Source organism: Chinchilla lanigera, unplaced genomic scaffold (genome assembly GCF_000276665.1).
Source record: "Chinchilla lanigera isolate Chin_1 unplaced genomic scaffold, ChiLan1.0 scaffold00041, whole genome shotgun sequence".
Taxonomy (NCBI): Eukaryota; Metazoa; Chordata; class Mammalia; order Rodentia; family Chinchillidae; genus Chinchilla; species Chinchilla lanigera.
Window position 1 is genome coordinate 16069755 of NW_004955442.1, and position 27880 is coordinate 16097634.

Below are 27880 nucleotides of genomic sequence, written 5' to 3' on the forward strand. Positions count from 1 at the left end.
CCAAGGGGATGTAAGAGCAGGCTGTGGCTTCTTAAGGCAGTTTTGAAGCCTGTGCTCTGTGCAGTTGGATGTGTGCACTTGAGCAAATTCAGGAAGCAAGTTGGCCACGGCCAAGTGCTCCTGGCTTTGTCCTGGGCCTGCCTGTCCCCGGCCTTCAGGAAAGGTAAAGCTCTGTTTTTCAGAACCCAAGGAGGACCAGGCTAATGCTGCAGGCAGAGCCTGGGCCAGAGGGCCAGGTACAAGAGGGTTCCAAGGTTTTATGGAGCCCTTGAGAGTGGCAATGGCAGACTGGGCCCACAGGTCACAGGGGAGTCCAAGCCGGAGGGACAATGAAGTCTCAGACACAGAGAAAGGAAGCAAGTCACAGGAGATGGACAATGAGCAAGCTCTGTCTTAGCTACACCCACAGGCTCCAAAGGTCAGAGTGGGCCCAAGAAACAGGAAGATGCACCCCTGAACTATCCTAGGGCTCCTCATGGGAGCTAGGGTGCAGCCTGGTGGAGCCCTGTTTGGGGCAGGAGTATGTATATTTAATCTGTCACCTTACTGCTCTCATAGGCAGGAGCACGTGGAAGGGCCATTGGCTCTGTTGACAAGACTGAACATGAAGAGGATGCCAGGCAGGGCCGAGTCACATGTGCATCCCTTCACTGCCATCCTTGGAAGAACCAGTTGTTCACTGTTAAAGCAGGAAACTGGGCCCCAAGGGGTTCACTAACTTGTCTCAGGTCATACAATACAGCATTTGAGCCCAACCTGACTGTGGGGATTAGAGCCAGGCAGGAAGGTGGAAGGCTGGCATGTGGTCTGGCTGTCGTTCACAGCTTGGGGGCTGTGAACAAGCTTGTGTGACAAGACTCCCAGGATCCAGGTCAGGCAGCCAAAAGGCACGAGCACATCACATATGGGCCCAAGGAGCCACACCTGCACAGGTGCCACATACCTGCTCTGCCTTGAGGTCTGGCATCCCCACCCCAACACTGAGTACTATGAAGTGAAACCCTAAACCATTCCCAGTGGAAAGCTATTGTCCAGACACAGCCACATGATTCCTTAAGTCTTCCCTGTGGCAGGAACAGGCACAGCGGGGCCCCCTCAGCCCTCTTTACAGCTACTGGCAGAGGCCTGGAGTTCTCTCTACAGGTGTGGATGCTTGGGCAGGGCTCAGCCACAAGGACCAGGTGCTACACTGGTATGTGCTACTGGGCCAGCACACCAGGCTCCTCTTCCCAGGCTGGGTCCTGCTCTGGGACAGAGGTCTTCTTGTTCCACTCCCCATGAGAAGGACAGGTTACACAGAGGACAGCTGAGCCCACTCCCACACGTGTCTATACCACCCTCAGGCCACGCTGGGACTGCCAGTCAATAAAGCCACCTGCAACCTGTTCAGCTCCCAGCCTTGCCCCAGATGCTGCGTAGAGGAGGAACCTGAGTCTATGGCCATACCACCCTGAACGCGCCCGATCTCATCTGATCTTGGAAGCTAAGCAGGGTTGGGCCTGGTTAGTACTTGGATGGGAGGAAGAATCTGAGATTTAGAATGATTCCTGTCACTCAGCACTGGACCCTTTACATTTTGGCTGTCCTTCACACCTCAGCTTGGATCTCCCTGGAAAGAAGCTAAGTCCTCCAGGACCCAGGCCAGCAGCACATGTGATCTCTGGTCCCCCTTCTTCCCTTGTACCAGGGCCTGAGCTCGGCAGAGGGACCTGGAGCTATCACCTCCCAGTCCTGGGCCCAGGGTTTCCCATAAGGCTCCAAAGGATACACATCTGGTTCAATCAAGGGGTGGCAGACACTTACTTGGCACACGGTTGATGGCACGGAGTGGCCGTAGCACGCGCACAGTGCGGATGGCTGAGAGGCTCACGTTGTGTCCGTCCAGGGAATACTCCATCATGCTGGGGAAGGGGAGGCTCAAGGGAGGCGCTGCAGGAGGAGCCATGCCCCACAGGGCTGGCACCTCAGGGCCCCATGAGTACTGATCCACAGGTTACCCATATCCCTCTTGTGATGTACTACACTTGTAGACACCTTTCTCCCACTCTCCTGCCCACCAAAGGCCAAGCTGGGCACCTCGGCTCTCTTTACAGCTATGTCTCAGATCTGTGCCTCCTCCCTCCCTGAGGGGACTGGGGAAAGCTCTCCTGAGTGCAACCAGGCACCCCACCATACCCAGCCATGACAATGAAGAAGTCCAGCCTGTTCCAGGTATCACCTAGATAGCACTTCTGCCCAAACAGCCCGAGGGCTACCATCTTGATAACCATCTCCACAGCAAAGAAGGCAAAGATGAAGTCATCAAAGGCCTGGTGGGAGGAGAGGTGTGAGGGTATAAATCAGGGCAGGAAGGAGCCCCCACTCCACCCAAGGCCCCGCGCACCAGAAATCCACCCAGCCCTACCCAAAGCCCCCAACCAGGTTGAGGCCCTGTCCCTGCCCACCCCACCTCCAAGATGCTGCAGCGCTCAGAGCGGCAGGCGACGTCCTCACAGGGCCGGAACATGCCCAGGGTCACACAGTTGAGCATGATGACCAGCATGCTGACGTGCTCGAACCATGTGCACACGTTAAGGACCACATTCTGTAAACACCCCACCTCTCAGATCGGGACCCCAGTATCCATCCATCAGGCCACCTGGGTGCACCCTCACCCAGGCATGCTTGGGAGGCCTCAGGGCAAGGACGCTGTCCTTCTGAAGGCAGCCACCAGGTGGTGCTATGGTGTGCCTCCTACCATACCCTCTCCCTCCTCACCAGGCCTACTCTGCAGTCTTAAGGCTGGGGAAGGGGAGTTTGCCTGCCCTGACCATCCCAGCGGCCCAACAAGTAGCCCACAGTAGCTGTAGCAGTAGCAGTAGCCCACACTGGTTGTTATCCCTGTGGCCTAATGGGGGTCTCATCGAGGCACCCTATGCAGTACCCCACACAGAACCATCCCACCTCTGGCCTGCAGCCAAGAGGTAAAAAGAGGGTGGAGACCAGACTAGCAAGAGTGACCTTACTTAAAGAGATTTTGGTAGTGTACGCTCATAATCCCAGCACTCTGGGAGGCTGAGGCAGGAGGATTCCAAATTTGAGCCTAACCTGGGTAACAATGACTTAGGGAGACCTTGTCTCAAGAAAAGGGTTGGGGGTGTAGGTTAGTATGAAGACTCTGGGTTAAATCCCTAGTAAAGCACACTCTCATGTGTGTGCCCAAGTACATGAAGGAGAAATGGAAAAAAGGGCAGAAGGAGGTTGGTGGAAGGACTCAGCCTTTGGAACCAGCCATGGAAGTTAAAGCCTGATGGTAGCACCCTGACCCCACACCACAGGGACTAGGAGCAACAGGGATGGGTGGCCCACCCTCACACCACGCCAGGCTCTAGACTGTGGCCCAGGGTTCAAATTTTCTGCTCAAAGTCACCTACCTCTGAGCCTCAGTGCCCTGCAGCCCTCACCATCCCCTCAGAGGTTGCTCTGGGGATTAAGGTGATGGTGATTAGCAGCCACACAGAGCTCCTCCTGCACAAGTCAAAAGCCAGTGATGCTCAGAGAAGGCATGTAGGAGCCCTGGGCATTAGGGCTGTACGCACTGCCAGGGCTGTGATCCCAGCCCTGAGGAACAAGTGGAGGATAATCCCAGAAGGTTCAGGCCCCAAGAGGTAGACGGCTTCCCTGCCCACCAGACTAGGCTCAGACCCAAGCAGGGGGAAGCAAGGTCACCCTCCCGTATGACCCCTCCCAAGGACCCACTCACCAGTCCCTGACTTACCTTTGCTTCTTTGGAACCAGGCCCCCAGCCCATGGTGGAGCCTTGCATGGTGGCTCCAAGCCACCACTGTAATTACACGTTCCTGCCGAGTGCGTCGTAATTACACTTAATGGGTTCAGCAGTAACAAGTGCCTCTGTCATAATGGGGCTGCAGAAAACAGAAATCAGCCTCCCACTAGGGCAGCTCACATCTTCATCCTTGTACTGCAGAGCCCTCCTGCCTGCACCTGCCCCCACTTCATTCAGGGGAGACTACGGCTCCAGACAGCACCACAGGACACCCACCTGTGCCTGGGCTCACTGATGACATGACGGAGGACTCTGGTGCCTGCAGGGTCCCCAGCATTTTGGCCTCCCCTGGCCTCCAGATTCTGTGCTGGCTGCAGGTCCAGGCAGCCAGGCTGTGGCTCCTGTCTTCCCTGGACACTTTTGTCCTGTGACTGCTATGCATGCCCTCTGTGGCTGGGGGGGCGCACTGTCATCTCCCAGGGGTGTCCAGGGTTAAACAGAGCAGGCTAGGGTGGAGGCATGGTTTGTTGGGAAGGTCAGCATAGGCAGAGGGACAGTATGGCATGGGACTGGGCAAGAACCAACAGGGGCAGACAAGACGGGTCTGAGAGTTGCCCCCTGGTCTAAGATCATGCTCCATCTGGCTGAACTCTTATTCTTGCAGGGCACTGCTTTCCCTGCAAGGGAGGTTCTGGGTGGGTCTAGGTCCAGGGAGAAGAGAAAGGTATAGGCATTTCTGAATCTCATGGAGGTTCAGAGAGGGGTTCAGGGGTTACCACCTGTTGCATGGGATGGGAACTGTATCTCTGGAACTGGGACCCTATTCTTCTTACCAAGATCTCCCCCAACCCTCGCCTCCAGCCCACCCTGACAGCCCACTCCCATGTCTCCAGTCTGCTGCCTGTGTTCTCCCAGGCCTGCCCCATGTCCACTGAGAGACATACAGGTGTATTCCCTCTCACCTGGCTGACCTGCTCTGAAGGTCTCCAGCACAAGTCATTCAGCCACCTGTCAACCCCCAGCCATTACTAAGACTACAATGTAGCATTCCTTGATGCTGAGGGGAAACCAGAGGACCAAGGGGGAGCATGAGGGGAGGCTTGGAGGGAACCTGCCCAGGACTTTGGCTCTAACAGTGGAGCAGATTATGCCTGTGCCACTACCTTGACAAGTGCCCACATCCTCCCCACATACCAAGATGGGCTGGCAAGGCTGGGGCTGCTCCCCAGCTGGTGCCACAACAATGCTCTTCAAAGATAATCTGGCTCCAGGCTCCAGGGCCAAGTCCTAGCTCTCCTCTGCTATGCCACCTGAAACCTCAGCCCTGGAAGTCGATTCCAAGAGGGTAGCGGCTACCCTGACCAGGCATCTTCTGGGGACCAGGGGCTCCAGCAAGAACCTGAGCTGAGAGTCACCCCAAATGCAAACTGCCAGCAGGCTCTCGCACATGCAGATACATCCCACTGTGGTAGTGACAAAAAGTCATCTGTAACCCATCGTGCTTCAGACACCAGCCCATCCTGGCTGGGTACCAGTAGCCCCAAATGCACAGAGACATTAACATTCTCCCCAAGGCCACATAGTCAGGATGCTTAGCTAAGACCTGAATCTGGAGTTGGCCCACAACAAATCCTTAGCCTCCCATTCCCCAGCATCCTACACTGAGACTCCCACCAAAAGAAGCTCTAGAGAGCACCCTCATACACACACAGATCCCATTCCTGGGCCTATCAATGAGAGTCCAGGGGGATAAGGGAGTGACTAGTAGTTCGAGGAGACTCCCTCAACAAAGCCTACAAAAGGCATGTGTGTCAGAGACCAGCATCCCCCTAGAAAGGACAGCCCACCTACTCAAGGCGATCATGCTCATGTTCTGTGGGCAGCTGAGGACAAAGGCTGCCAACCAGCACCATCACACAAAGTCTGGTAACACCCAAAAGTTTAGTTACACAAACGAATTTTCTGTGCTTTAATTAAAATTCCTTTAGGTTTTAAACCAAATTCTACAAATTAGAATCACTGGTCAGCGGAAGTCAGGCTGATGTGCAGACAGGAGACAGTGCTAGAGGAATGATCAAGGTACTCAGGTGGGGTTGCAGGCCTGGGTCCCTCCTAGAAGACTAAGGTGGCCTCTCCTGTGGGCTCCCCCAGGGTTTGAAGCTGGTGAACAGTGAAGAATTGAGAAACAAGCTCAGAGAGGCACTGGGAAGGAGCCCCAGGTGGTCATGTGGTGAGGGAACCCATTAGGCACAGTGCCCACCCTGTTGCCCCCTACTCCACACAACTCATAGGGCATCCTGTTGGCCTGGACAGCCTCCTCCCTACTCTGCTTCTTCTCATCGGTAGGGTCAGCACCTCTTCACACTACCAAGGTCCTACCCAGACTCTGGTTCTGCAGTCTCTCTGGGGACAGAGACCTTTTCTCAGACCCTCAGGAGTGCTGGAACAAAGGTATCTAGCCCAGCTTTCTTTCTGTGACAGGAAGGGGCCCATCCACTAGCCCATAAAGGCCTATGCTGAAGTCCATGGAAGTATTTGCAGATCTCTCAGGTTACCACAGGGGTACTTTCCAAGGGGCGTGGCTCCATGTACCCCAAACACCCCAAATGTGGCCCCTTGGACGGGCATGGTGGCACACACCTGTAATCCTAGCTACTCAGCGAGGGTGAGGCAGAAGGCTCACAAATTCGAGCCTAGTCTGAGTGACATCAAGATCCTGTCTCAACAATTTTAAAGGGGTGGGTGGGGATGCAGTTCCATATAAAGCCCTGGGTTCAATCCCCAGTACTTAAAAAAGATAGAAAAAGCAACCCCAAGCCAGTGTGGTGGCCTATGCCTGTAATCCCAACACTGAAGGAGTTGAGGGAGGCTGAGGCAAGAAGATTGCAAATTCCAGAGTTTAAATCACACCTGGGTAACTTAGCAAGACCCAGTCTCTAAATAAAATAAAATAAAATTTTAAAAGTAAGTAAGTAAATGGTTGGAGATGTAGCTCAATAGCACAGTTCACGTGGGTTCACTCTCCAGTACCTCAAAACAAAACCCAAAATCAAGCAGCCTCGCAAGGGCCACAGGACGCACCCACTGCAGGTGCTGTCCATGGTGCTGAAGCAGCCGTCCTGCTGGAGGATGGAGCTGGGGAAAAGAGTAAGTCTTGGGGGAGGGGCAGGAGGGGTGTCTGAGAACCACAATGGCTTCTACCCTCACTGAGCACAGCAGGGTAGCTTCTAGTAAACCACTGTACCCATCTAAACTTTCTCACTCGGGGAGTCTAGAGGATAACCCACAGAACCACAACGGGTTGTCCCAGAGGACCTGCCTGTAAAGAGGACAATGACCTTTATAACTTGTCTTGGGTCCAGGTGCAGGAGCCCAGAAGCTGCATGCTTTTCTGCTGGGTGACAAACCCAGGAGGACACCAGCATCCTTGCACCAAGGCCACCTAGGGCCTGGTGGGCAGGGACTTCTACTATGCAACAGAGCCAAAAGGGCCCCAGAGACCATGCTGTCCAATGGAGGGGGCAGAGGCCCTTGAACAGACCTGCATGGTTGTGGACCATCCAAACCTCAAGTGTTCCTTATCTATATGAAGCTCAGTATTTATAGCCCTCTAGCTGCAGTGATATCCCCACGATGGAGTTGGGGAACAGGAGTCTGACCCTGAGTCTATGCTATAGGCCTTTAGCCTCTCTAAGCCTCAGTCTCCCCATATGTACTGTGAGGGTCATTAACACTTTCTCTTCCAGGCACTGAGGGGGCTCATGTAGATCTCTCTGGACAGCAACCCAGAGGTCCTTGAATTCTCCTGTTGTGGGTTTGGGTCATCACTCCTCCTCCACACTGAGGCATCTGTTTGCAGGGCAAGGATATCTCCACAAAAGGTCAGGACAGAGTGCTGCTGTCCCTCACTTAAATGGTCAGGGGCACACTGGCTGCAGATCCTCAGACCAAGGCCATGTTGCAGGGATGAGAGTTGGGGGACCCAGGGGTGGCTTCTTCCCTGCCCCTCAAGACTAGAGTGGGCCCAAGGGACTCAGGGTAGGGCTCCTGCTGGTCTGTATCGTGAAATCAGGGTGGATGCCACAAAGTCCTGCTGCTGGGAGTATCACAAGGTTCCAAGCCACCCTATCCATGCCCACTGGCCTCAGGGCATCTGCTCAGCCAGCTGCGCTCCTTTACACCAAATTCACAACAGCTTGGTGTGTGAGACCCAAGCCAGGGTGAGGAAGAGCTGGCGAGTCCAGGGCAAAGTGGCCCAGCCCCACACCACACTCATATTGCCTGTCACAAGGGTCACATGCCCGGCTCTGTAGCTCCGCTCTCCTGATGGACACCTGGTTCGGCCAAGTCTTGCCTGCCCTGGGGAGGGAGGGGCTGCCCCTCCCTGCTTGCTCTGCAGTCTGGAGCCTGCATGCCACCCACATGCAACGCTTGGTGCTTGCTCTTGTCCTTGTCAGGGGCACTCAACCTTACTCTTTCAATTTGCTCAAGAAGAAAGGCACATGTTTATTCACAGGGGAATGCCTTTCTGCAGAGAGGACAGCAGCCCAGCATGAAGCCAGGGCACCTGTCAGCCCAAGTACATCTGAGCAGGTCCTCATACCTTTTGCCACAGGATGACAGCTTTAGGTCCTATGTCAACCCATACAGGGTCTGGCTGTCACCCTCCCTGGGCACAGCTTTCCACTACCCACCTAGGACTGGGACAGTCTCAAAGTGCCACTGAGCCCATGGGACTGTGGGCACTGATCCCCTATGTCTGCCCAGCCATGGAGATCAGGGAGGCTTGGTGGTGATGACCAAGCACCAGGACACAGTATGTAGAGAAAAGGTGAAACGGCAATTATTCCCAAGGGTGGCTATGGGTGGCCACAGAGTATGGCATTGTTGCTCAGGGACACATTTAAAGTGGGACAGATGATGATACCTAGAACACATGAGGCATGACTGCCAAGTTGAGGAAGGTGTGCAGCCCCATTGATGCAGAACCACCACAACACAAAACCCTTCCTGAGGGATGTGCACTCTCACATGTACACCAGGGTGCAGATAAGGATGCTACATGTCCATGAAGATGTGAGTGGAGAGTGCCAGGTGGGGGAATGTGTTGAGACAAACAGGAAACTTGTATTGTCCACACATCCATGGTGGTGCTGATCACAACACCTCCAGGTACAGACAGCTCAAATGTCCATCAATAGACATACGGTCCACCATAAGATGAAATATTACTCAGCCTTGAAAAGGAGGCGGCCTAAGACCTTCCCTAGCTCTCAGAATATAAAGCTGCATGGGAAACTAGACATGAAAGGCCTCATATTGTGTGACTCTGCCTCTGTGAGCCATCTAGAAGGGGCAGATTCACAGAGACAGAGCAGATGGCAGACTACTGGGGGCTGGAAAGTGAGCCCTAATCGGGAAGAGTTCCCTTTGCGAAGCCAGAAATGCTATGGAGCTGGGAGCTGGGGCTGGCATAACACTGCAAACACTAACCACCACTGAACCACTGACTTTAAAATGGCTAATTTCATGGTATGTGAACCACAATTCAACAATCACTGCACTCCGTGTATCAAGCTTTTTCACTTGAACTATAGCTCTGCCTGACTGTAGCTCTAGCTACCTGCCAGGCCCCAAGCTCCATAAGGATCAAGAACGACTGACTCAGTAACCAGGCAGGTGTGGGGGACGGGCCCCTCCATCTGCCATGCGGCTCTCCAGGGGCCGCAGCACTCCAACTCATGCAAGCTGCCTATAGGGCTGTTGTACCCCAGCACATACACACTCAGGTCCTCCTTGCAGCCTCGTGATAATGCCAGGCCCTGCCCCTGCCCTGCCCCTGCCAGGTGGTGGGGGGAGGTGGAGCAGCACTTTGTACAAAGCTAGGACCCAGAGGCCAGCAATGATGCCACCTCAGACTCTAGGTGAAGAAGGGTGCAGGACCTGGGGTAGAAGGCACATTCTGGGTTGGGGGGTCCCTGGGACATGGAGCCTATAGGTGCCTCCAAAGGCAGGAAAGCTTCTACGTGAGGTGCAGAGGCACACCTGCCGTGGGCTGCTGGCCCCATTAACCCCAACTCGGGCCAGGGTTGATGTCCAGTGGAGTGGCGGTGGGAGTCCGGACTTGGTGACCTCCAAGGGCACCTGTCTCCCACTGCTGTGGGCAGGATCTGCTCCTGGTTCTGAGGCTCTAGAGGGGCACCCACTGGAAAGGTAGCTTGGAGGAGAGGCTCTGGAGCCCTGGAACTAAACCATCCCCAGGCAGAGATTATACCTCATGGCCTGCAAGGTACAGAGGGTACACAATACGGGGTCAGTATCTATCTTGTGGCCAGATGGACCCAAGGGTCCAGGCAGAGTCCCCCTGAACCTTGTACCCCAGTCTGGGGCTGGTAGGGTGGCCACTGGCATGCAGCCCAGGTAATTAGGACAGCTACCCCAAGTATACCCCTGGCTGATCAACTGGTTGGTGAGGTTAACAAGTTAAGATTCCCTCTGCTGTACTGGTCATCTGGGGCAGAGTATTTGCAGATTCAGGTGTCCCAGCACTGGGTAAGAGATCTACTATGGGCTGACACACCAGCACACAAGAAGTTGTGTGCATACCTGTGGTCTCAAATACTCACCCCTGCTGGGGTCTGTCCCAGCAGTGTTGGGGGATCAGGCACTCCAACCTCTTATCCTCCTTTGACTGCCTACCCCAACCCCAGGGGACTTACTCTCTCACCCTCCAAAGCCCCAGGGAGCTTATTCATCCCCACAGCCTCCACCTCTCTCCACTCCTCAGGACTCCAGAACTGTCTCCAGCCCCACCTGCTTGGTACAAACTGCCACACAGCAGGCCCACCACCCATGATATACTGGGGACATTCCATCCTCTTGTCAGAGCTGCCCACAGCATCTGCCCCTAGAATAAAGAGCTAAGGTACTCTCCTGCCCCAAACTCTGCTGTGGCTCCCCAGTGACCTGGACACAAAAGTCCCAAGTACAGCCCTCTGTAGTCTGAACTCATCCAGCCCTGGCTGCTTCAAGGTCCCAACTCTCTGCTCCTCCCTAGAGTGGCCTCCCCAGCAGCCTGAGCCATCATGGTTCTATGTAAGTAACCATGAATGCCTCATTTGAGCACAGGGCCCTCCCTGCCAACACTGGAGCCCCTAGTTACCACACACCAGTCAGGGAGATCCTGAGAGGAGGCTGTAGCTGTATAGCCCTGAAGGGCAGTAAGCTGTTCTTAGTGGGACAGGAGAGGATGCTGGGTAGAGCCTGGCCTGTCAACGGTGGACATCCTTCCAGAACGGTGGACATCCTTCCAGGAGGGCTGAGTGTGCTCTTCCATCTCCACAGGCTCCTTTAAGATGGGCAGGATGGAGCAGCATAGCTGAGATTAGCTTGAAAGAAGGGGGTTCCAAAGGGGGAGGGGCCAGGTCCATCAGGATTCCTAGAAGGAGCCCCAGGCTTGCCCACTTGTCCTTTCAGCTCCCTTTCATCCTCCCTTCCTCTAGATGCCTGAGTCATTAGGGCAGGACTGAGGCTAGGCAGGACTGAGGCTAGGCCTTGACTTTGGGCCAGGCCTAGCCCATTCTGACCTCAGGGCCTGGACAAAACCCCCAGGCCCAATTCCATGTCCTACCATGACCTAAAGTAGGCCCCAGCCTTGCAGGAGATGATCAAAACTCCAGACCTGCAAGACATGACAGTGCCCAGGTAACTTTCAGCACCAAGACCCTAAAGCCCTGTGGATATCTATCCTAGAATGCAGAGATGAATGAAACGTCTCTTCCCTTCCCTGAGGCTGTTGCCATGGCAACAATCTGCTGACAAGGTGAGGAGGAACCTGGGAGCTGAAGATGGGTGGAGGGGATCCCCAGACACTCTGGGTCACAGCCAGAATCCTCAGAGTTTTAACTAGGGGAAGGTGCACACAGAGGACCAGTCTGTGTTTGGAAAGGGGTGGGCAGTTGGGAGGGACAGATTTATGTGGCCCTGTACAAGTCATCAGAAGACGTGCCCCGTTACTAGAGAGCACTTCTGCACATCACCCTGGCTGAGGTGACAGCTCCATGTCCCCCCAGTTGTCCTCACCTTGGGGACAGGACTGCCTTACTGTGCTATCCTGACCCTGCTCTGGGCCAGCTGGCCAAGTCCAGAACTTCCTGTAAGCCAATCACTTGGCACCAAGGTACAGATCCACTAATTCGGTGGGGGGGGACAGCCAGCAGTACTTCACCCATCACTCCCACCTCAGGGCCTGGCAGCTTACCAAGGTCACTCTCACACATGCCTTTATCAATCCAGGAAGTTCGGGTGTACAGGGGTCAGACTCACAGGCCTGCCTGCCTGAGGACTCCACAGCCAAGGCCCCCACAGGGTGCTCTTCAGGCTTGGTAGGCTGGTGGTGCATCAATGCAAACAGTTACCTGTTCCCATCAAGGAAATGCTCCATGAAGCTCAGGATCTGGCCCAGGGGTGTTCTTGCCAGTACCCACCTCTCCTGGTGGTTTGGGGCACTCATAACCTGTCCCATCCTCTCCCCACTGCCCTCCCTTGCCACCTCAGCCAAACTTGCTTCTTGCTCAAAGCTTCCATTCTGGAGTCTCTGACTCTACACCCCACACTATGCCTGGCCCAGGGAGCGTGGCCTGCAAGCCAGCGCCCAGCCTGCATGACTCACGCTCAGCTCTTGGAGCTGGGGGTGGGGGTGGGGAACAAGGGGAGCCAGCCAAACATGGAGCTGTTTGTTCTCCAGAGGCTTGGGTCAGAGGGGGAAGGGGGGCTGGGCTGCTGTGGGAAAGCACCTCCAGCTGAGGGACAGAAGATCACCCCACCAATGACCGGCCACAGCTGCCAGAACATTCTCCTCCCTAGCTTCTCTTTATGCCAGTGACCTCCAGAGACTTGCATACCACATCCCTCTCCCTCCACATCAGGCTGGTATCCTGGTGGGCTGTGGCCTCCTCTAACCCTAACCCCAACCTTGAGCAGCATATGAGAAATGCCCTGCCCAGCCTGGGTGGTCATCATGCTGACCTTCATCCTGGCTGCAGTGCGCAGGGAGGGTGAGGAGCCCCCAGACTCCAGCCAGGTAGGCCCTGCATATGTCCTCTCTGTTCCTGTGTGCATACACACGCTTCCAGTTCTTCAAAAAATGGCAGGATCTGGGCTCTTCTCAGGAGGTAGCCCCTATCCTCAGGGAAACAAGAAAGGTTTGCTCAGCAACATCCTGCAGCACATGCCCATGGTTCCCGCTAACTGGGCTCAATTTTTAAAACCAGGCTAATTAAGAAGAGTGCTAATGCCTCTGCTTAGCTCCTAATAAAGTGCTTGTTTTGGGATCTTTTCAAGGGATAATTGAGTGGAAAAGTGCTTTATGCCCAGCTCATCACCACGCCCGCACGAAGGCAGGCGGTGCGGGCAGAGAAGCAGCACTGACACCCTGCCAGCCACTTGGTGGCAGCATGCAGCAATGCCAGCAGGGACCAGGGGGGCCACAGCTCCCCAGGAATGTTCTATGTGAAAGTGGAGCCAGCCCCAATCCTGTTGCTCTCCCAAATTTCCAGATACTTGTTGTTGATCTCCGTGTCACAACTCTGGCCCGGTGCCTGCAGGGTGCAGTGAGGGCTCCCCCCTCTCAGCAGGCTTAGCAGACTTGTCTTGGCAGCAGAAGGCAGGATCTCCTTCCCGGCCACATCCCTACCCATAGTGGGTTCTGCACACCCCCAGGCCCTGGAGGGTCCTGGGAGGGAAAGATGGGAACAGAAGGAACAGAGCAGGACCCTGGGGAAGGTGGCTGCTTGCCCATGGACAGGCCCTCGGGGCTGGCGCTGCCAGAAATAACTGCCTGAGCACCACTGCACAGCTGTCTGTGGCCCAAATTAGCACCTCTAGGGGACTGGGCGCTCCTTCCATGGGAACGGGACCTGGAGCTCCCCTGCCAGCCTCACCCTCCAATCCGGCCAGGGAGCTGATAAGACAACTGGGCAAGCCATCTGGATGCATCTGTCCAGGAGTGTCTGGGACTGCAGGCTAAGCCAGAGCCCCACGCAGTACAGCCTAGATGTAGCAGAAAGGTCACAAGGCCCATCTGGTCTCTCACTGCTCCAGTCCTTAGCCTTCTCCAACCTGCAGCTTGGTCCACCCCGACCCAAGCCTCAACTTTGTCCTTGTCCTCCTCTTCCCCATCCCACACCACACAGCAGCAACCAGAGACGACCCTGCATTCAGGCAAGTCAAAGCTAGGAGTGGCTATCACAGCCCTTCCTATGTGCTGCCTGGCCATTCAGCACTCTACTGCTGACCCTATGCCACACTGAGGGTCAGGGGGCACTTACAAGCATGGTCTAGCCCCTCCTCACCTGGCAGCCTGAGCACCCGGTTCCCCACACACTGCTGGTGACCTCTGGTCTCAGCTGCTGCACACAAACCCCACTTATGCTCGACACAGGCAGGTATATGAACAGGTATGTTGGGTAGCTGGCAGTGTCCCACACAGCCTGCTCCCCACTGGCACTGCCTGAAAACTGGGTTATTTTAGAAGGCAACCTTGCGGCAGCCTTCACCAGCTGCCCCTCCCAACTGTCAGTTGTCCAGCTCCCACATACAGGGCCCTCACATGCCCTTCTCATGATCTCACGGTGCTAGTGAAGAGGCACACATCTGGAGAGGGGTTAAGGTCCATGCACTGACCATTACCCAGTAGACCCTCATGGCAGAGTCTAGATTGCAGCAGTAACCCTGGCTGGCGGGGTCAGCCCGTCTGGGGTGCTGCTCACTACCTGGAGAGGCCTAGGCCTGGGCAGCATGCAGAGGGCTGAGGGGTGCCCCCACAGAATCACAGGCCCAGTGGAAGATCCCACCCCAATGGGCAGCATCTAAAACCTTCTAGAATGAATCCCAGGCACCGGGAGAGTGAAGTTGTAGCTTGACTTCCTAAGCAACCCCGGATTACACTGGCTGCCAGAAGACACAAACTAGACCTAACCTCCTCTGGGCCTTCTACTCAAGGTCAAGCCCTAGAAGCCTCCTTGGCCCCAAGGAACCCCTTCCCCTCTATGTCTGCCACTCTTAGGTTCAGATTGGTCACTATAACCCTCATCTGCCTGAATGGACTATGACTTACTAGAACTGCCACAGGGCTGCTGCATGGTCCCTTCCACAGAGGGACATGCAGAGTCCCCAGAGGAGAAAGTTCTCAGTGCTATAGAAGTTGAGAACCAGGCAGGATCTGTCTCCCCGGGCATCTCTTCTCAGAACTTAGGGAAACCGATGCGGACCCTGACCCAGCACCCCAGATCCTAGGCAGTCTCCCTATGCCCCTCTCTCTGGACCCCAAAGGCTACTCTGGCTGTGAAGGCTGAATTTGGTGTTTTCCGGCCTTGGCCCTGTCCTCGCTCTGCCAGCCATGTTACTAGTAGTGGTGACATTTTCAAAGGCTGGACCATACCCTCAGAAAGCCCAGCTTCAAACTGAAACTGGCTGGACTTGGATTCCCCAAGGCCACTGCCCCCTCAAGGCCAGGTCCCCCACCACTGGGGCCTCAGCCCTGGCCTGACATTTACACACTGCAGCCGCCACATCCTCAAAGACTCTGTCTAAAGTTCAGGGCCTCAGGTCTTGCTTGAGCCATGCTCTGCTAAAGCCACCACGTACGCGGCTGAGAGTGTTGTGCAGGCACTGAATCTACTGGACCTGGTTGGCTGGCCAGCAGATCAGTGTCTCACATGCCCATCTCAGGTGCAAAGGTCCTGTCCTGACCAGACAGTGGCAGAGTAAAAGTGATCTGGAGAAGTCTAGCACCCTCAGGGCTGAGAGGCTGTGTATGTCTCCCAAGCTGGAGGCAGAAGTCCAGAATCAGGGTAGGGTCCATGACTGGTTGTAGATGGCCAACTTCTCCTGCGTTCACATATGGCGCAAAAGTCCCAGGGTTGCTTTTCTCAGCAGACTAATCCCATTCATGAGGGTTCTGCCCTCATGAGCTCATTTAATACAAATCACCCCAAATCCCACTTCCTGGTATCATCCCACTGCAGGAGGGTTCCAGTATTTGAACTTAGGGAACTCAAGCATTCATTCAGCCCTTGTGGGGCAGGCTCTTCCCGCTCAGGCTCAGTCACCTCAAAAGGGCTACTCCCTCTCTTGCAGATTCCTTTATCCCTTCCATTATATACTGAGTTGTATCCCCCAAGTCCTAATACTGAACACCAGGGACCTCAGCAAGTGACTGCTCACAGATGTAGTGTCTTCACAGAAGTGACCAAGGTAAAATGAGGCCTCCAGGCTGGTCCTAGCTGATGCACATCCTTTCAGAAGCAATCAGGGCACCAGTATGCAGATAGCCAACTGTGGGAGGACACAGGGAGAAGGCAGCATCTACAAGCCCAAGAGAGACTACACCTATTACACTCTGACCTCAGGCTCCTAGGATTGTGAGACATGAATTTGTTGAAGCTGCTGTCTGTTGTTTTTGTAGAGCAGTCCTGGCAGATGAATGTTTGCCCTGCCCAAGGCCCCCTGTCTCTCAACTCCTACCTGGGGGTATGACCATGACATCCACCAGAACCAAGTTCCTAAGCTAGGCTGGCCAGGAGAGACCTAAGGGAGTAGGGAGGGTGGGGGGAGATTGGTGGCTTAGATGTTACCCCACCCCCTCCCTAGCACTGCCGTTTTCCTGGTGGGTAAACTGAGGTTTGAGGCATGTCACCTGCCAGGTCACAGAATATCTGTGACCTCCATCATCTACCCCCTCTCCACTGCCCCACAGAACTGAGTCACACATAAGACAGGCATCCTCTTAACCTGCAGGCCCATGCCTTGTTTGGACCACGGCATAGTAGGCTTCACAGTGGGTGGGGTGGTGCCAAAGCATCACAGCTGTGCCCCAGAGCCCTGCACCCCGAGACAAGGCTCCTTGTCAGGCACTAATTAGAGCTCTGTGTGGCAGCCCACTCAGCACGAACAGTCAGGTGGCTTCAGCACAAATATTTCAAGCCACAGTATTCGTGTTTAATGGATTGAAATTCTCTAAACCCAGAACCCAGCTGAGCCATTACGCCAGGCAACTTGCAGGAAAGGGGCAAGCACTATGCATGGAGCCCAAGACATATAAGTCCCCGTGCCCAGAATGGAGATAGGCTGGGCCTCTCCCAGCCACAGCTAGGTGACCTTCCTCCCTCGTGGAAATACAACAGCCCAAGACCAAGAAGGAAGAGGCAGAAACAGAATCTAGGCTTCGGGGTGGCACGCTCGGGAAGTCCTACAGGCAGGCCGCAGTGAACCTGAAAGCCACGTGAGCCACTGGACACTCCATGTACCCTCTCTGCATCTTCCCCCTACTCACCTACCACCTGCAACACTCAACGACCTTTCTGCATTTAGAACATCCTGTAAAACCCACTGCAACAGTAGCCTGTGGCTATTCCCCAGCCTCCAGTTGATTACTAAACACCTACTATGTGTCAGAGACTGACAATCACTGAGATGGACACAGGGGGCCAATGAGGAACAAACGAGTGACATATTCTGTAGAGAGCAAAATGACATACAGTGAAGGACAGGATGACCAGTGGAAGGAGGGAGCCTCCGGGCCGCTGAAGCCACGGCACCTCATGCCAGGGCCCTGTAGGGGGAGCATGGGCACTGACACAGCAGCAGGGACCCTTGGGGGTGAAGGCTCTGTGTCCTGTGCTGATGACACCTAACCCCACAGCAGATGTCTCAAAGTAGAAACTCCCCAAATGGGGGATGAGGGACGCTCTTGGGCCTCCTCTCACAGAGGAGGGTGCACACTGAGGAGACTGCACAGAGTATGGCCTCATATCATGCAGGACTATAGGGGAACATAGTAAGACCTTGGTATCAACAGATCATGCACAAGGAGCTGTGCATGGCAGTTCCTGAGGCAGAGACAGACCAATGAAGAGCTGAGGCTGGGCCAGTGGGGGATGGGGCAAGTGCCTCCTGTTGGCCACTGCAGCTGACCACAGACCAGGGCCCTGGGGAGTCTCCTGGCAAGTCTGCACTGAGTGGTCCATCCTGGCTTCCCTCCAAACTCTCAATCGATCCCCTAATAACTCCATCCATTATGTTGGAGCAGAATTCTTGGAAATCATCAAGAAGGGAAAGGCTCTGTGAATGTCTGAGTCATTTTTTTTTTAAGCTAACAATGGGACTCCTCTCCCCTCGTGGCATGGCAGGCTATCCACACACAGCGTCGCATTTGTGGAAATTGCTGGGCACCCCTGGAGTGGGTGATAGCCCTGCACAGAGCCTGGTTTTCCCTTCAAGAGCACACCTTTGAGAGTGAAAGCAGACGTGCCTGGCCCTCGCCCCCTCAAATCTTGTTGGTCGTAGCTCTGGGGGCCCACAGTTGAAGAATGCTGGTGTGGCATGTCCCCGCCCCACCACCCCAGACAGTGCAGGCAGAGACCCAGCATCTCCACGTGTGTGAGCTAAATTTATATTTGGCTGCTGGAGACTGTTACTCACATTTCCTGGGTTCCGGGATCCTCACAGGAGGTGTGGGTGCCTCTGGCAGAGGTAGAGGGAGAAGCTATGCTCAGCCCTAGACTCTCCTGGTGACCTCAGGGCCTGAGTGATCCAGCCACACCTGGCAGCCCAGACACCGCCACATAGACAACATAGAGACACTGCCTGGCTCCCTACTGGGACCTCACAAGCAGGGGCTCCAGATGTCATGGTCCCCTATAAGGTGTTTTGTTAAGAGCCTGGGGGGTGGGGCTTGGGGTTGGTTTAAGGGCAGTTGCTCTCAGTATAGTGAAAGGAGACCTCTCCCACCCTCCCTGCGTGACCAAAGCAACACCCACCTCCAATTTTTGCACTTTAGAAAACATAGCCATTTTCCGTAACAGAATGTATCATGCTATCACTGTTTATCATTGGTTTCTAAGTGTACCAGTAAACAAGGGTTTTTTAAATTCCCAGTTTTAAACACTAAAAATGCCAGCAAGACAAGACTGTGTCACAGCAGCTCCTGGGGCCCTGTCCATGTGCACAAACACGATGGATCCTGAGACCCCAGGGAATGAGGGCTGATGAGCAACCTCATCCAGAAGCCAAGCCTCAAGCTAGGGCACACACGTCACACTGGAGGTTGTCACAGGATTCCTGGCCCCCAAGGGTCTATGGCCCCATGGGCTCAAGCATGCCAGCAGCCCTGTCTCCCCAACACCCCTGGGGCCTATACTGCTCCTAGCAGATGCTGCCCCCTCTGCGTGCTACCTGCCCAGCAGGATGTCCTCAATGTCCCTGGGTCTGGCCCAGCACAGCACTGGGCTTGTGGCCAAACAGGTCAACTTAGAGCAGGCCAGGCTGACTCCAACCTGCCTACCCTCAGAACTAAGCTGGTATCATAGGTATCCACTGGGCCCATGCTGGGTGGACACAGCACCCCCCCCCTCACGGTTCTAGATGGAAGTTGGGCCACATGCCACCCACCGGCTGCCCTTGTGCAGGGTTGTCTGCTGGGCACAGGGGCCTTTGTTCTGTCCTGCGACTACAGGAAGCCAGCTCCAAGAAGCTAGAGCTTTAATAATAAACTGTTTAATCAGGAAATCCCCAGGTTCCCCTCAGAAGCTGGAGCACCACAGTATAAGTTAAGATTACCTTCTGTTCCTGGTCTCAGGGTTCCCCCACTACAACAGAGAAGGTGCAGCCTAGGGCTCAGCACTCAGGTGCAGATAGGACCCCTCGACCTCTGCATGGAGGTGGGCCTGGCACCGTAAGGGTTGGGGTAGTTGCTTGCTGGTGTCCCTGTGAGGACTTCTAAGGCTGGAGGTTGTTAACACTTGGACTCCATTCCAGCTCTGTGCTAAGCCTGGGGCGGGGGTGTTTCTGAGCACGACAGACAGGGAGAGCCCTGAGCTAGCCTAGATGGTGTCCACAGCCTCTCCTGTCTGCCTTCCCAGTACCCAGGGTATGCAGCTCCACTGTCCTGAGGACCCTGCCTGTCTCAGCACCTGCAGGTCAGACAGAGGAATCTTGCCTATCAGCAGATATGAGGGAACACCGGGGCATGGGCCAAACCAGCAGCCCTATTGGTCCCCAACCCCCACCCATCTCCTTCCCACCACAGCATATGGACCCTGAACCTTCCATGGCCTGAAACCCCCACAGGCAGACATTGCCCCTTCACACCACTGCCCACTGTGGACACCGTGGACCCACCTCACTGTCTTGGTCTGTCCCTGTTGAGAAAAAAGCAAAATGGACACCTGAGGACCAAGGTGATGACCAGTTTGGAGCTGGGTGGGATGGGGTGAGAGGCTTGTGGGGGCACTGTAGATCATGCTGTGAATGCCTGATCCAGGCCTCCTGGGACTGGGGAGAGGGAAGGCTTCACAGGAACAGACCAGGAATGAGGTGTCCTCATAGTAGAGAGAGACAGCCCAGGTAGGCAGGAGGGGCTCCCTGTTTCTAGCATAGAAACAGACTGGGAATCACCGCAGCTGCTGGGAAAGTAAAACCACAGCACACCCCAACTACCTGCCCGATGTCAACATGCAAATTTCACTCCCAGGAACTCCAGTACTGCCTGTACCCAGAGCTATGAAGGGTTTGCAACTCCATTTCCATGCTCTGCTCGCTCTGTGGGCAAGAATCTGTGGCTGGTGGGTGGGCTGAGGGCCATGGGCAGTGTTATAAGGAAAACCCACAATCAATTCCGCTTACCCCATGCTGGCCTCATCCCAAGACCCCACAGAACAGATGCGCAAGCATCCCCAGCACCTATCCCACACAGTGGGGATGTAGAGGGACCACCCTACAGAGTGTCTGCAACACGTGGGGGGGGCATGTCCCTTGGCAGGGGGTTTGGGGCACTCCTCAGAGGACATGGGGCAGGGGTGCTGTGTATGTTCGAGGGTCAGGGGTGAGGATAAAGGGGGTGGGGGTAAGGGCCCAGGAGGGAGACCTCCTCCCCCCAGGCTGGGGACTGAGCAGTGCTATGCTGGGTGAGGGTTGTGGACCAAGTGAAGCTTCAGGAACTGAGAGCAGTTGAAGCCTTTGTGTCACCTCCCACCCCACACCCTCTGCTCCAGGCTGGGGGCACCTCAGCTGACAACAGCAAGGTCTCCCCAGACTCTCCCAAACATTCAGAAAGCTGCAGAGCTGAGAAGCTGGGACAGACTAAACCAAGGACAAGAGCCAGCCCCAAGTGACAGGCTGGTTGCAGGTGGTATGGCCCAGGCCCTGATGCAGCCCTTACTCCCAAGGTCAGGTCATATCCCCAACCCAGAATGGGTCCTGGCCCTAAGCAGCTCTCAGTGTGGCAGTCCAAAAAGCTGGATTAGTCAAATCAGCTCTCCAGGCCCAGAACTCCTCTTGAAGATGGAACACGGGGAGGGGCACACCAGCGGAGCTGGCATGGTGACCGGGAAACTTCAAACACTTGCAGGAGAAAGAAATATATTTTCTAATTAAAGTAAGAAAAAAAAAAGCCACTGGTCCTCAGAGGGTCACTGAGGCTCATGAAGGCGCTAAGGGTGGCACCATTGGGGTTGGGGTTCCCCTCCCCCTCATCTCTATTTCTCCTGGCAGACAGCTGAGCCTGCCCAGGCTGCCACAGATTCCTCAGGCTCCCAACCCCCACCCAGGGAAGGACGGCCTGGCCACTGCACGGCCTCAGGACCCGGGCCTAGAGCAAGGACTGAGGTACACAAGGAGGGGGCTGCTCTTTACAAGAGGTCCTATAGTGGGAGCCACAGGTGAGTAGAGCCCAAGTGCTTCAGGGCCCTGCACGGTCAGTAAAGATGCCCCATGGTTGGCTGGGGAGGGGTCTAGGGCCAGCCCTAGTCCCAGCACACCCCTTTGGTGGACACAGTACCCATGGGCAGCTGGGATTACCCGGCAAGGAGAGAGGCATTGGGAGGGGTGGGTAGGGGTTCAGCTCCACACATAAACAGTCTAAATTAGGAATTAAAACATCCCGCGATCCCAGCCATCCACAGAGCAATATTTCAAATGTGCAGGAAAACACCGGCTGTGAGACCCAAACTTCCTGCTGTGACAGCAGCACACTGACCAAGGATGCCTGTGTGCCCCATGCAGGGGGCAGCCTGGGGGCAAGGCAGACAAAGGCTCTCTGGGCACAGGCTGGGCAGGGCTACCCTGAGCTTCCCATGCTGCATAACCCTGGGAACACAGCACCCTTCTGACAGGGCTCTGTCCTGCTATGGGGCAGCCTTGGTGGACCCTGGGCCTGATGCCCACCTGGGCACAGCCTCAAAAATGCTGAGGAGGGGCCTCTGCAACAAGACAGCCCCAGGTACACCTCCACCCAACGTATATCTAGGGGTGGTCTGGCCAGGCTCTCAGAAGGTGGCCAGGTCTCTGATGCCCCTCACAGGTCCTGCACACCTGCTCCAGTGGGACCCAGAGGTGGGAGTACCACAGTGGAACACAGGCATCAGAGACAAAGGATCCAGGCCAGACACAGGGGTTCCACCAAGGGTTGCCCACAGGCTGAGAGGGCAAGCAGGGGCAGTGTCCTCATCACAGTGAGAGCTGGGAACAACCCCTGATGCACCTGCACTATATCCCAACCTGGACCCCTCTGGGTCACCCGAGACCAGAGGGATAAAGAGACACTTCCTAGCCAGGTGTGGTGATGCATGCCTGTAACCCCAAGCACTCAGAAGGCTGAGGCAGGACGATCGCACAAGTTCAGCGCCAGCCTGGGATACACAGTAAGTCCAAGTCAGCCTGAACTACATAGTGAGACTCTGTCTCAAAACAAAAACAAAAAGACACTTCTTAGGTCAGGGGATCTGCTCCCCTAGGCCACCATAGAAAGCTACTGTTCCAGTCTCTGTGCTGACACTCCATAGAGGCTCCTGTCTGTGCCCCCAGGAACCTGTGCCCACATGCAAACCAACTCTGAGAGTACACAGAAAGGGTAGGGGCCTCAGAAGCCACTGGTAGACCTGGGGTACTTTGGGCCCATCCCTCTCTGTCACCCCCCCACACACCCAGTACATACACCCCTAGCCACAAATCCAAGCCCATACCCAGCAGAAGTCCTCAGACACAAGCTTGGCCACATATCAGGCAACACAGCCTGGCAACAGGGGTTCTGGGGCATGGACTGTTGACCCACAGAACCCAGGTGCTGAGTAGACATGAGACCTGGCCACGAACACCATCAGCTGTCCCAAACCCTCAACTCTGAGTCTCACCAACACACACATAGGCTGGGAAAACCCCGTGGGACTGCCTTACCCATGGAGTCACTGCTACTCAGTCTCTTCACCTTTGGCAAGCTCCCACGGCTCCTAGTAGGAAGCTGGACAGCACTACTAAGCCCAAACAAGCATCATATGGGGATGGCCAAGCAGGTGCCCCTGGTCAATCCACAGTTCAGAGCTGGCCTAGCCCTCTGCACCCATTCACCCAGCTCTCCATGGTCACAGGCCTGAGAACCACTTCAGCCAGCATAACCTACTGGGCTCTACAGCCTAGGGTGCCAGGTAGACTTGGATTGTGGCTCAGGGCTGGAGGAAGGCATCATCCAAAAGCTGAGGACCTTGCTCAGGACCCCGGAGGAACCTGATAGAGGCAGAACGGCTGTCTAAGGTGCTGAGGCTTCAGTGGGACACAGCACCACAGGCCTGCAAAGGCTTGGGTGCTGATTAAGGGGTGGGAATGTTTTTCTTGTAGGCAATGGGGAGCCATATGTGGTCCCTGAGCGAAGCAAAAATTTACTGATTCCTGGAGATAGGGCGGGGGCTCTCAGGCCTATCTGAGTATACAGAGGGTGGACATAGAGGCTTAGCAACCTATACACATGCTGTCTACCCTCTTGGCCTAGAACCAGGGTGCTGGCCCTTCCCCTAATCCTCCAATAACCATGTTTTGGACACACAAACTCGGGCTCAAAAGAAGCCTGCCCACAGCTACCTGCATCCAGTCAGTCTCCTATGGGTGACCCTGTGCTCCCTGGGAAACTCCACAAGATCTGGATTGGTATGTACAATGGCCAACCTGATTCCTAAGTTGTACTTGGCTATACACTTCTACAAGAAGGAGGGTACCAGGTTGCAGAGGAAGACCTGGCTGCCAGGGCTCCACCTGGGGTGTATGTGGAGTCCTCTACTACTTGCAGCAATCCAGAACATTCCTTCTGCCCCATACTTCCCCACTCAGATGTATGCTGAGCACAGGGACCTTGCATTCAGACCCCACAGCACTGCCCCAAGACTTTGCATGGGCAGGCTTCCCCAGAAGGGTAGGAGACCCCAGAGGCCAAGACCCCAACCCACCCCACATATTACCCAGTTGGCAGGCAGGGGCACCAGAGATACAGGGCAGCCTGCCCATCCCCAAGGTCTAGGGATCTACCAAGCTTGGCAGCCAAGGGCCAGTGGGCAGCGTATTTGGCAGGTGGCCGCCGTGGGTGGGAGCAATGCTGTAGTCAGCCTTAACTCAGGCTCTGCCTTAGATGCTTGCTGACCAAGGTAAGTCAAAGGGAGTACTCACTGATTTAGTGAGCATTTATTGACTGCCTACTAAGGGCCAAGGCCTCAAGGACAAGCTGTGGTCCAGGGTCTTGTCTCTAGAAAGCCCCAAAACAACTGCTTTTGCTCTTCGCATCCAGGGGACCCCACCAGTAGCCCTAGAAGACAGGTAAACCTCCCAGCACACTGGGCAGGGCCAGGAGCAGCCTGGAACACACTAAATGGCTTTATGTAATGAGGGCAGCAGGCTCCTGGGGCCAGGCAGGTAAACCAGGAGCCGGCTGGGGATTAGTGACAGGCGTTGCCACAGCAACACAATGAGTGGGAAACATGTCGTGGTCGGGAGTGCACTCTGGCCTTCCCAGCTCAGCAAAGGTAAGAGGAAACCCCAGAGATTCATTAGCAACAGGTTCCCATGGCAACTGCGCCAAGCTCATTAATAATTTTTTTTTATTCCAAGTGTGGGTGTTGAAAATCTCCCAAGAGCTGACGGAGAGACGGATGCCAAGCAAGCACACACCAGCTACTCCCACCCCTGCCAGCACTGGGCAGGACACCTGTCCTTACCTAACCTGTGTAAGTCACTGAGGTTCTCCACAGAAGAGCGTACAGGAGCCACCCCCTGCCTATTTAAACGTCACCAATGAGATGCAGAGCCTGGGGCAGCCCAGGCCCAGTGACTATAGTCAAGACCATCTTCTGAGCCCACCAACCAAGGGGTGCCCACCTTGGGAGAGGCCATGATGTATCTAAAAGGAGGATTGGGTCCTGTTTACACAGGGAGTGTGGCCTCCAGAGCCATGGTGGAACCAGAGGCTCAGACACTTAAAACTCCAAGACAATAGCATGGCAGTCCCTGGAACACTCAAACAGTATTCCACCTGACCCAGAGACTCTCTTCCCCTGTATTCGAGGGAACTGAAACCAGAGCTCTACCCAGAACCTGCATACAGCTCTTTCACCAGTACTTTCAACAACAGTGAGAAACACGTGCATTCCAAAGGGTCAGAACAGGTTTCATCCACAGACGGGTCCTGCTCCTAAGTAGGAGCAAAGCAGGAGACCTGCTACCATTTGGAAGGACCTCAGAAACACAGCACTCAGCCAGAATCATCACCAGCAGGCATGTACTGTGTGAAGCCACATCCTCCAAGCATCTCAAGCAGCCAGCCACAGAGGTGACAGCAGACTAGCACAGGGATGGGACCATGTTGGGCACAGCATTTCCACCCGCCATGACAGTGCCCTAATGTTCACTGTGGTGACAGCTCTGTAAGTCTGACTGGAGTGAAAACGACTGAATCGCACACTTTATGAGCATGCCGTGTGGCATGTGGCCCACATCCTAGTAAGGATGTTTGGAAAAGAACAGGCACAGGCATTGCTGGAGTTGGTCTGCCTGGCTCCAGATCCTGCATGTGGCAGGAGCCTGCTTGGAGCCTCAGTGTCCTCACAAGCAGAATGCATGAGGCTTAGCAGGTGAGTGGACCCAATTCCTGGGCCCTGTCCTGTGCCCACCAGGCAAGGGATTCCTAGCCTCTGTTTTGGAAAGGAATATGACCGAAGACCTAGGAGCCTTCTGGGGCCAAAGACAACCTCCTCCCAGGAAGAGCAAAAACATAGCTTTTGGGGACATGGACAGCAAATTCACAATGACCCCACCGGGACCCTGCCCATCTCACAGAGCATGAAGCACACTCCCTACTCCCAAGCCACCAGCCAGTGCTTAGCTCCAATTCACATACAGAATGAGTCCCCTATAGGCACATGAGGATGGGGGAGTGGGTCACAGCAATGAGACAATTTGCAGTTAGACAAAACAGGCTTGTTTGCAGCCAGTGCCTGCGTGCCACCATCCACACCACGCATGGTAACAGCAGGCCTGCCGGGCCAGGCACCAGACACAGCCAATTTCCCAATTAGGAGCTATAAACTCACCAGTGCATGGTGTGCCCTTCATAGTGCAAAGGAGGACCAGCTTCCAGCTCCAGAATTTAGCAAGAGAAAAGAAATAACAGCAGGGGTAAGCCCTGGAGGAAGACCTGCAGAACTGGGGACTCTGGCCAGGTAGAGGGGTGAAGTGAAACATCCCACCATGTACTCTTGGGATGGCAATGGAGAGAGAGAACAAGAGGGAAAGGCCACCTTGGGTAATGTGGATTCTGGGAAAGGGTGAGGATGAGGCCCGAAGGTCAGGCCTTTCCCTCTAGCTCTCAGCCAAGGTCCCAATGCCAGCCACCCCTTCTTCGCTCGGTACCACCAAACCCAGCTTTGTTGAGGGAGGCCTGGACCCATTCCCCGTGCTCAGCCTCTTCTCATGACTACAGCTGATTCAGGCTTTATCATCCTCTCTTAGCAACCCAGATTCAGTGGAAGGTAAGAAATACAAGGCTTTGGGTCATGAAGGAAGAACGGGCCAAGCGTCAGCAGGCCCAGCTTCTGAAACATAAAATCTGATTTGGGCCATCTGTGAGCTGCTGTTCCCAGCCCTATAAGTTCTTCCTGTGACAGTGTCTGGCTTTAAGAACATTCCTCTGGATGGCAGCTAGGGGAGGTGGGGGTGTTGCTGGGCAGCAGCCCATGTCCCGGTATCTCCAGCTTGCCACCAGGTACCACCTGTCCAACAGAGGGCCTGTGTGAGCCCCTCCTTGCTTACCAGGTTGGTGTCACCATCCCTGTCCCATGTGGGGTGTCTTTCACATCCCAGAGTCCCCATGGAAGCCAGTGACCTTGGGATCAGCACCCCAAAGGGCATAACCTCTGCAGAAAACAGATCAGGCAAATAATCTGCTACAGACTTACATGCTGCTAACCAAGGGACGGTGTGGGCCAGTGAGTAGGCTCGCTGTGAGGAATGCACACAGGGTTTGTGGTTGCCCCTTGCTTCCTATGAACACCAGGTCACAGAGGGCTCCCCTGCTCTAAGATGCTAGATTTCAGGGCCAGCAAGGATAGGTGACCCAAGCAAACCCAAACACACAAACCAAGGTCCTACTGAGAGGACCTGAATCTCATGGATAGCGGTGAGGTGTCACATGGCCAGCTGAGACCCCATGACCTGGTGACCCACTGGCACAAGAAATGTCTCTAAGGACCTGGCCCTGGTGCCTTTGCCTACTTTCCTTTCCAAGGCTCCTGCAGAGATGGGGAAGGAGAATGCAGCTGGGATAAGGCTCCATTGGCAGGCATAAGGTCTGGAAGGTCAATGCTTGGGCAGGCAGAGTGGCTACAGCCACGCACCCAGGCCACTGCTGCAGCCCTCTATGGAATCTTCACTATGCTAGTGAGGAGCTACAGTGCCCTATAGGAACAGCAACTCCCACGGCTGAGGAGTTCACATCAGTACCTCCCATATCACCCAGGCTAGATAGAGATCTGGGTGTCCAAGATACCCACAAAGGTCAAGGGGCTTCATTCCACAGGAAGATGTCCAGCAGCTGATGTCCAGACCAGCAAGAGGCCAGGCCAGGCCAGGCCAGGCCAGAGTGGATTCCAATGATGTCTGCTGTGTTTAGAGTATGGTTGCCCACTAGAGAGTATGAAAATACATGAATCTAGAGAAAGAACAAATCATCCTTAGCATATGTCGCAAATGTTACATGAGCCACCGCAATGCTAAAATGTTCTTCGCTGTTATCATAAACTCTAA

The 27880-nt window shown here is 55.0% G+C and overlaps 1 protein-coding gene and 1 long non-coding RNA gene across 9 annotated transcripts in view; one reads left to right on the forward strand and one right to left on the reverse strand.

Moving 5' to 3' along the window:
- Cacna1h (calcium channel, voltage-dependent, T type, alpha 1H subunit) overlaps positions 1–27880 on the reverse strand; it is a 60898-nt gene that overhangs the window by 21790 nt on the left and 11228 nt on the right. For all 7 annotated transcript variants that reach the window (XR_001235422.1, XM_013517983.1, XM_013517981.1 and 4 more), the window contains exons 3-5: positions 2450–2561; positions 2176–2309; positions 1804–1901 (exon numbers count right to left, since the gene is read on the reverse strand). Coding sequence is in view for 6 of the 7 variants with exons in the window: in XM_013517983.1 (XP_013373437.1) it covers positions 1804–1901; positions 2176–2309; positions 2450–2561 (344 nt within the window). In the remaining variant the exon portion in view is untranslated. The remainder of the gene's footprint in view (positions 1–1803; positions 1902–2175; positions 2310–2449; positions 2562–27880) is intronic.
- On the forward strand, positions 11203–27855 carry LOC102012030. 2 transcript variants are annotated; one of them, XR_262161.1, is made up of 4 exons: positions 11203–11588; positions 19854–20004; positions 21317–21483; positions 24692–27855. It is a non-coding gene; the product is annotated as an uncharacterized LOC102012030 (long non-coding RNA). The 2 variants fall into 2 exon arrangements; XR_262160.1 differs by lacking the exon at positions 19854–20004.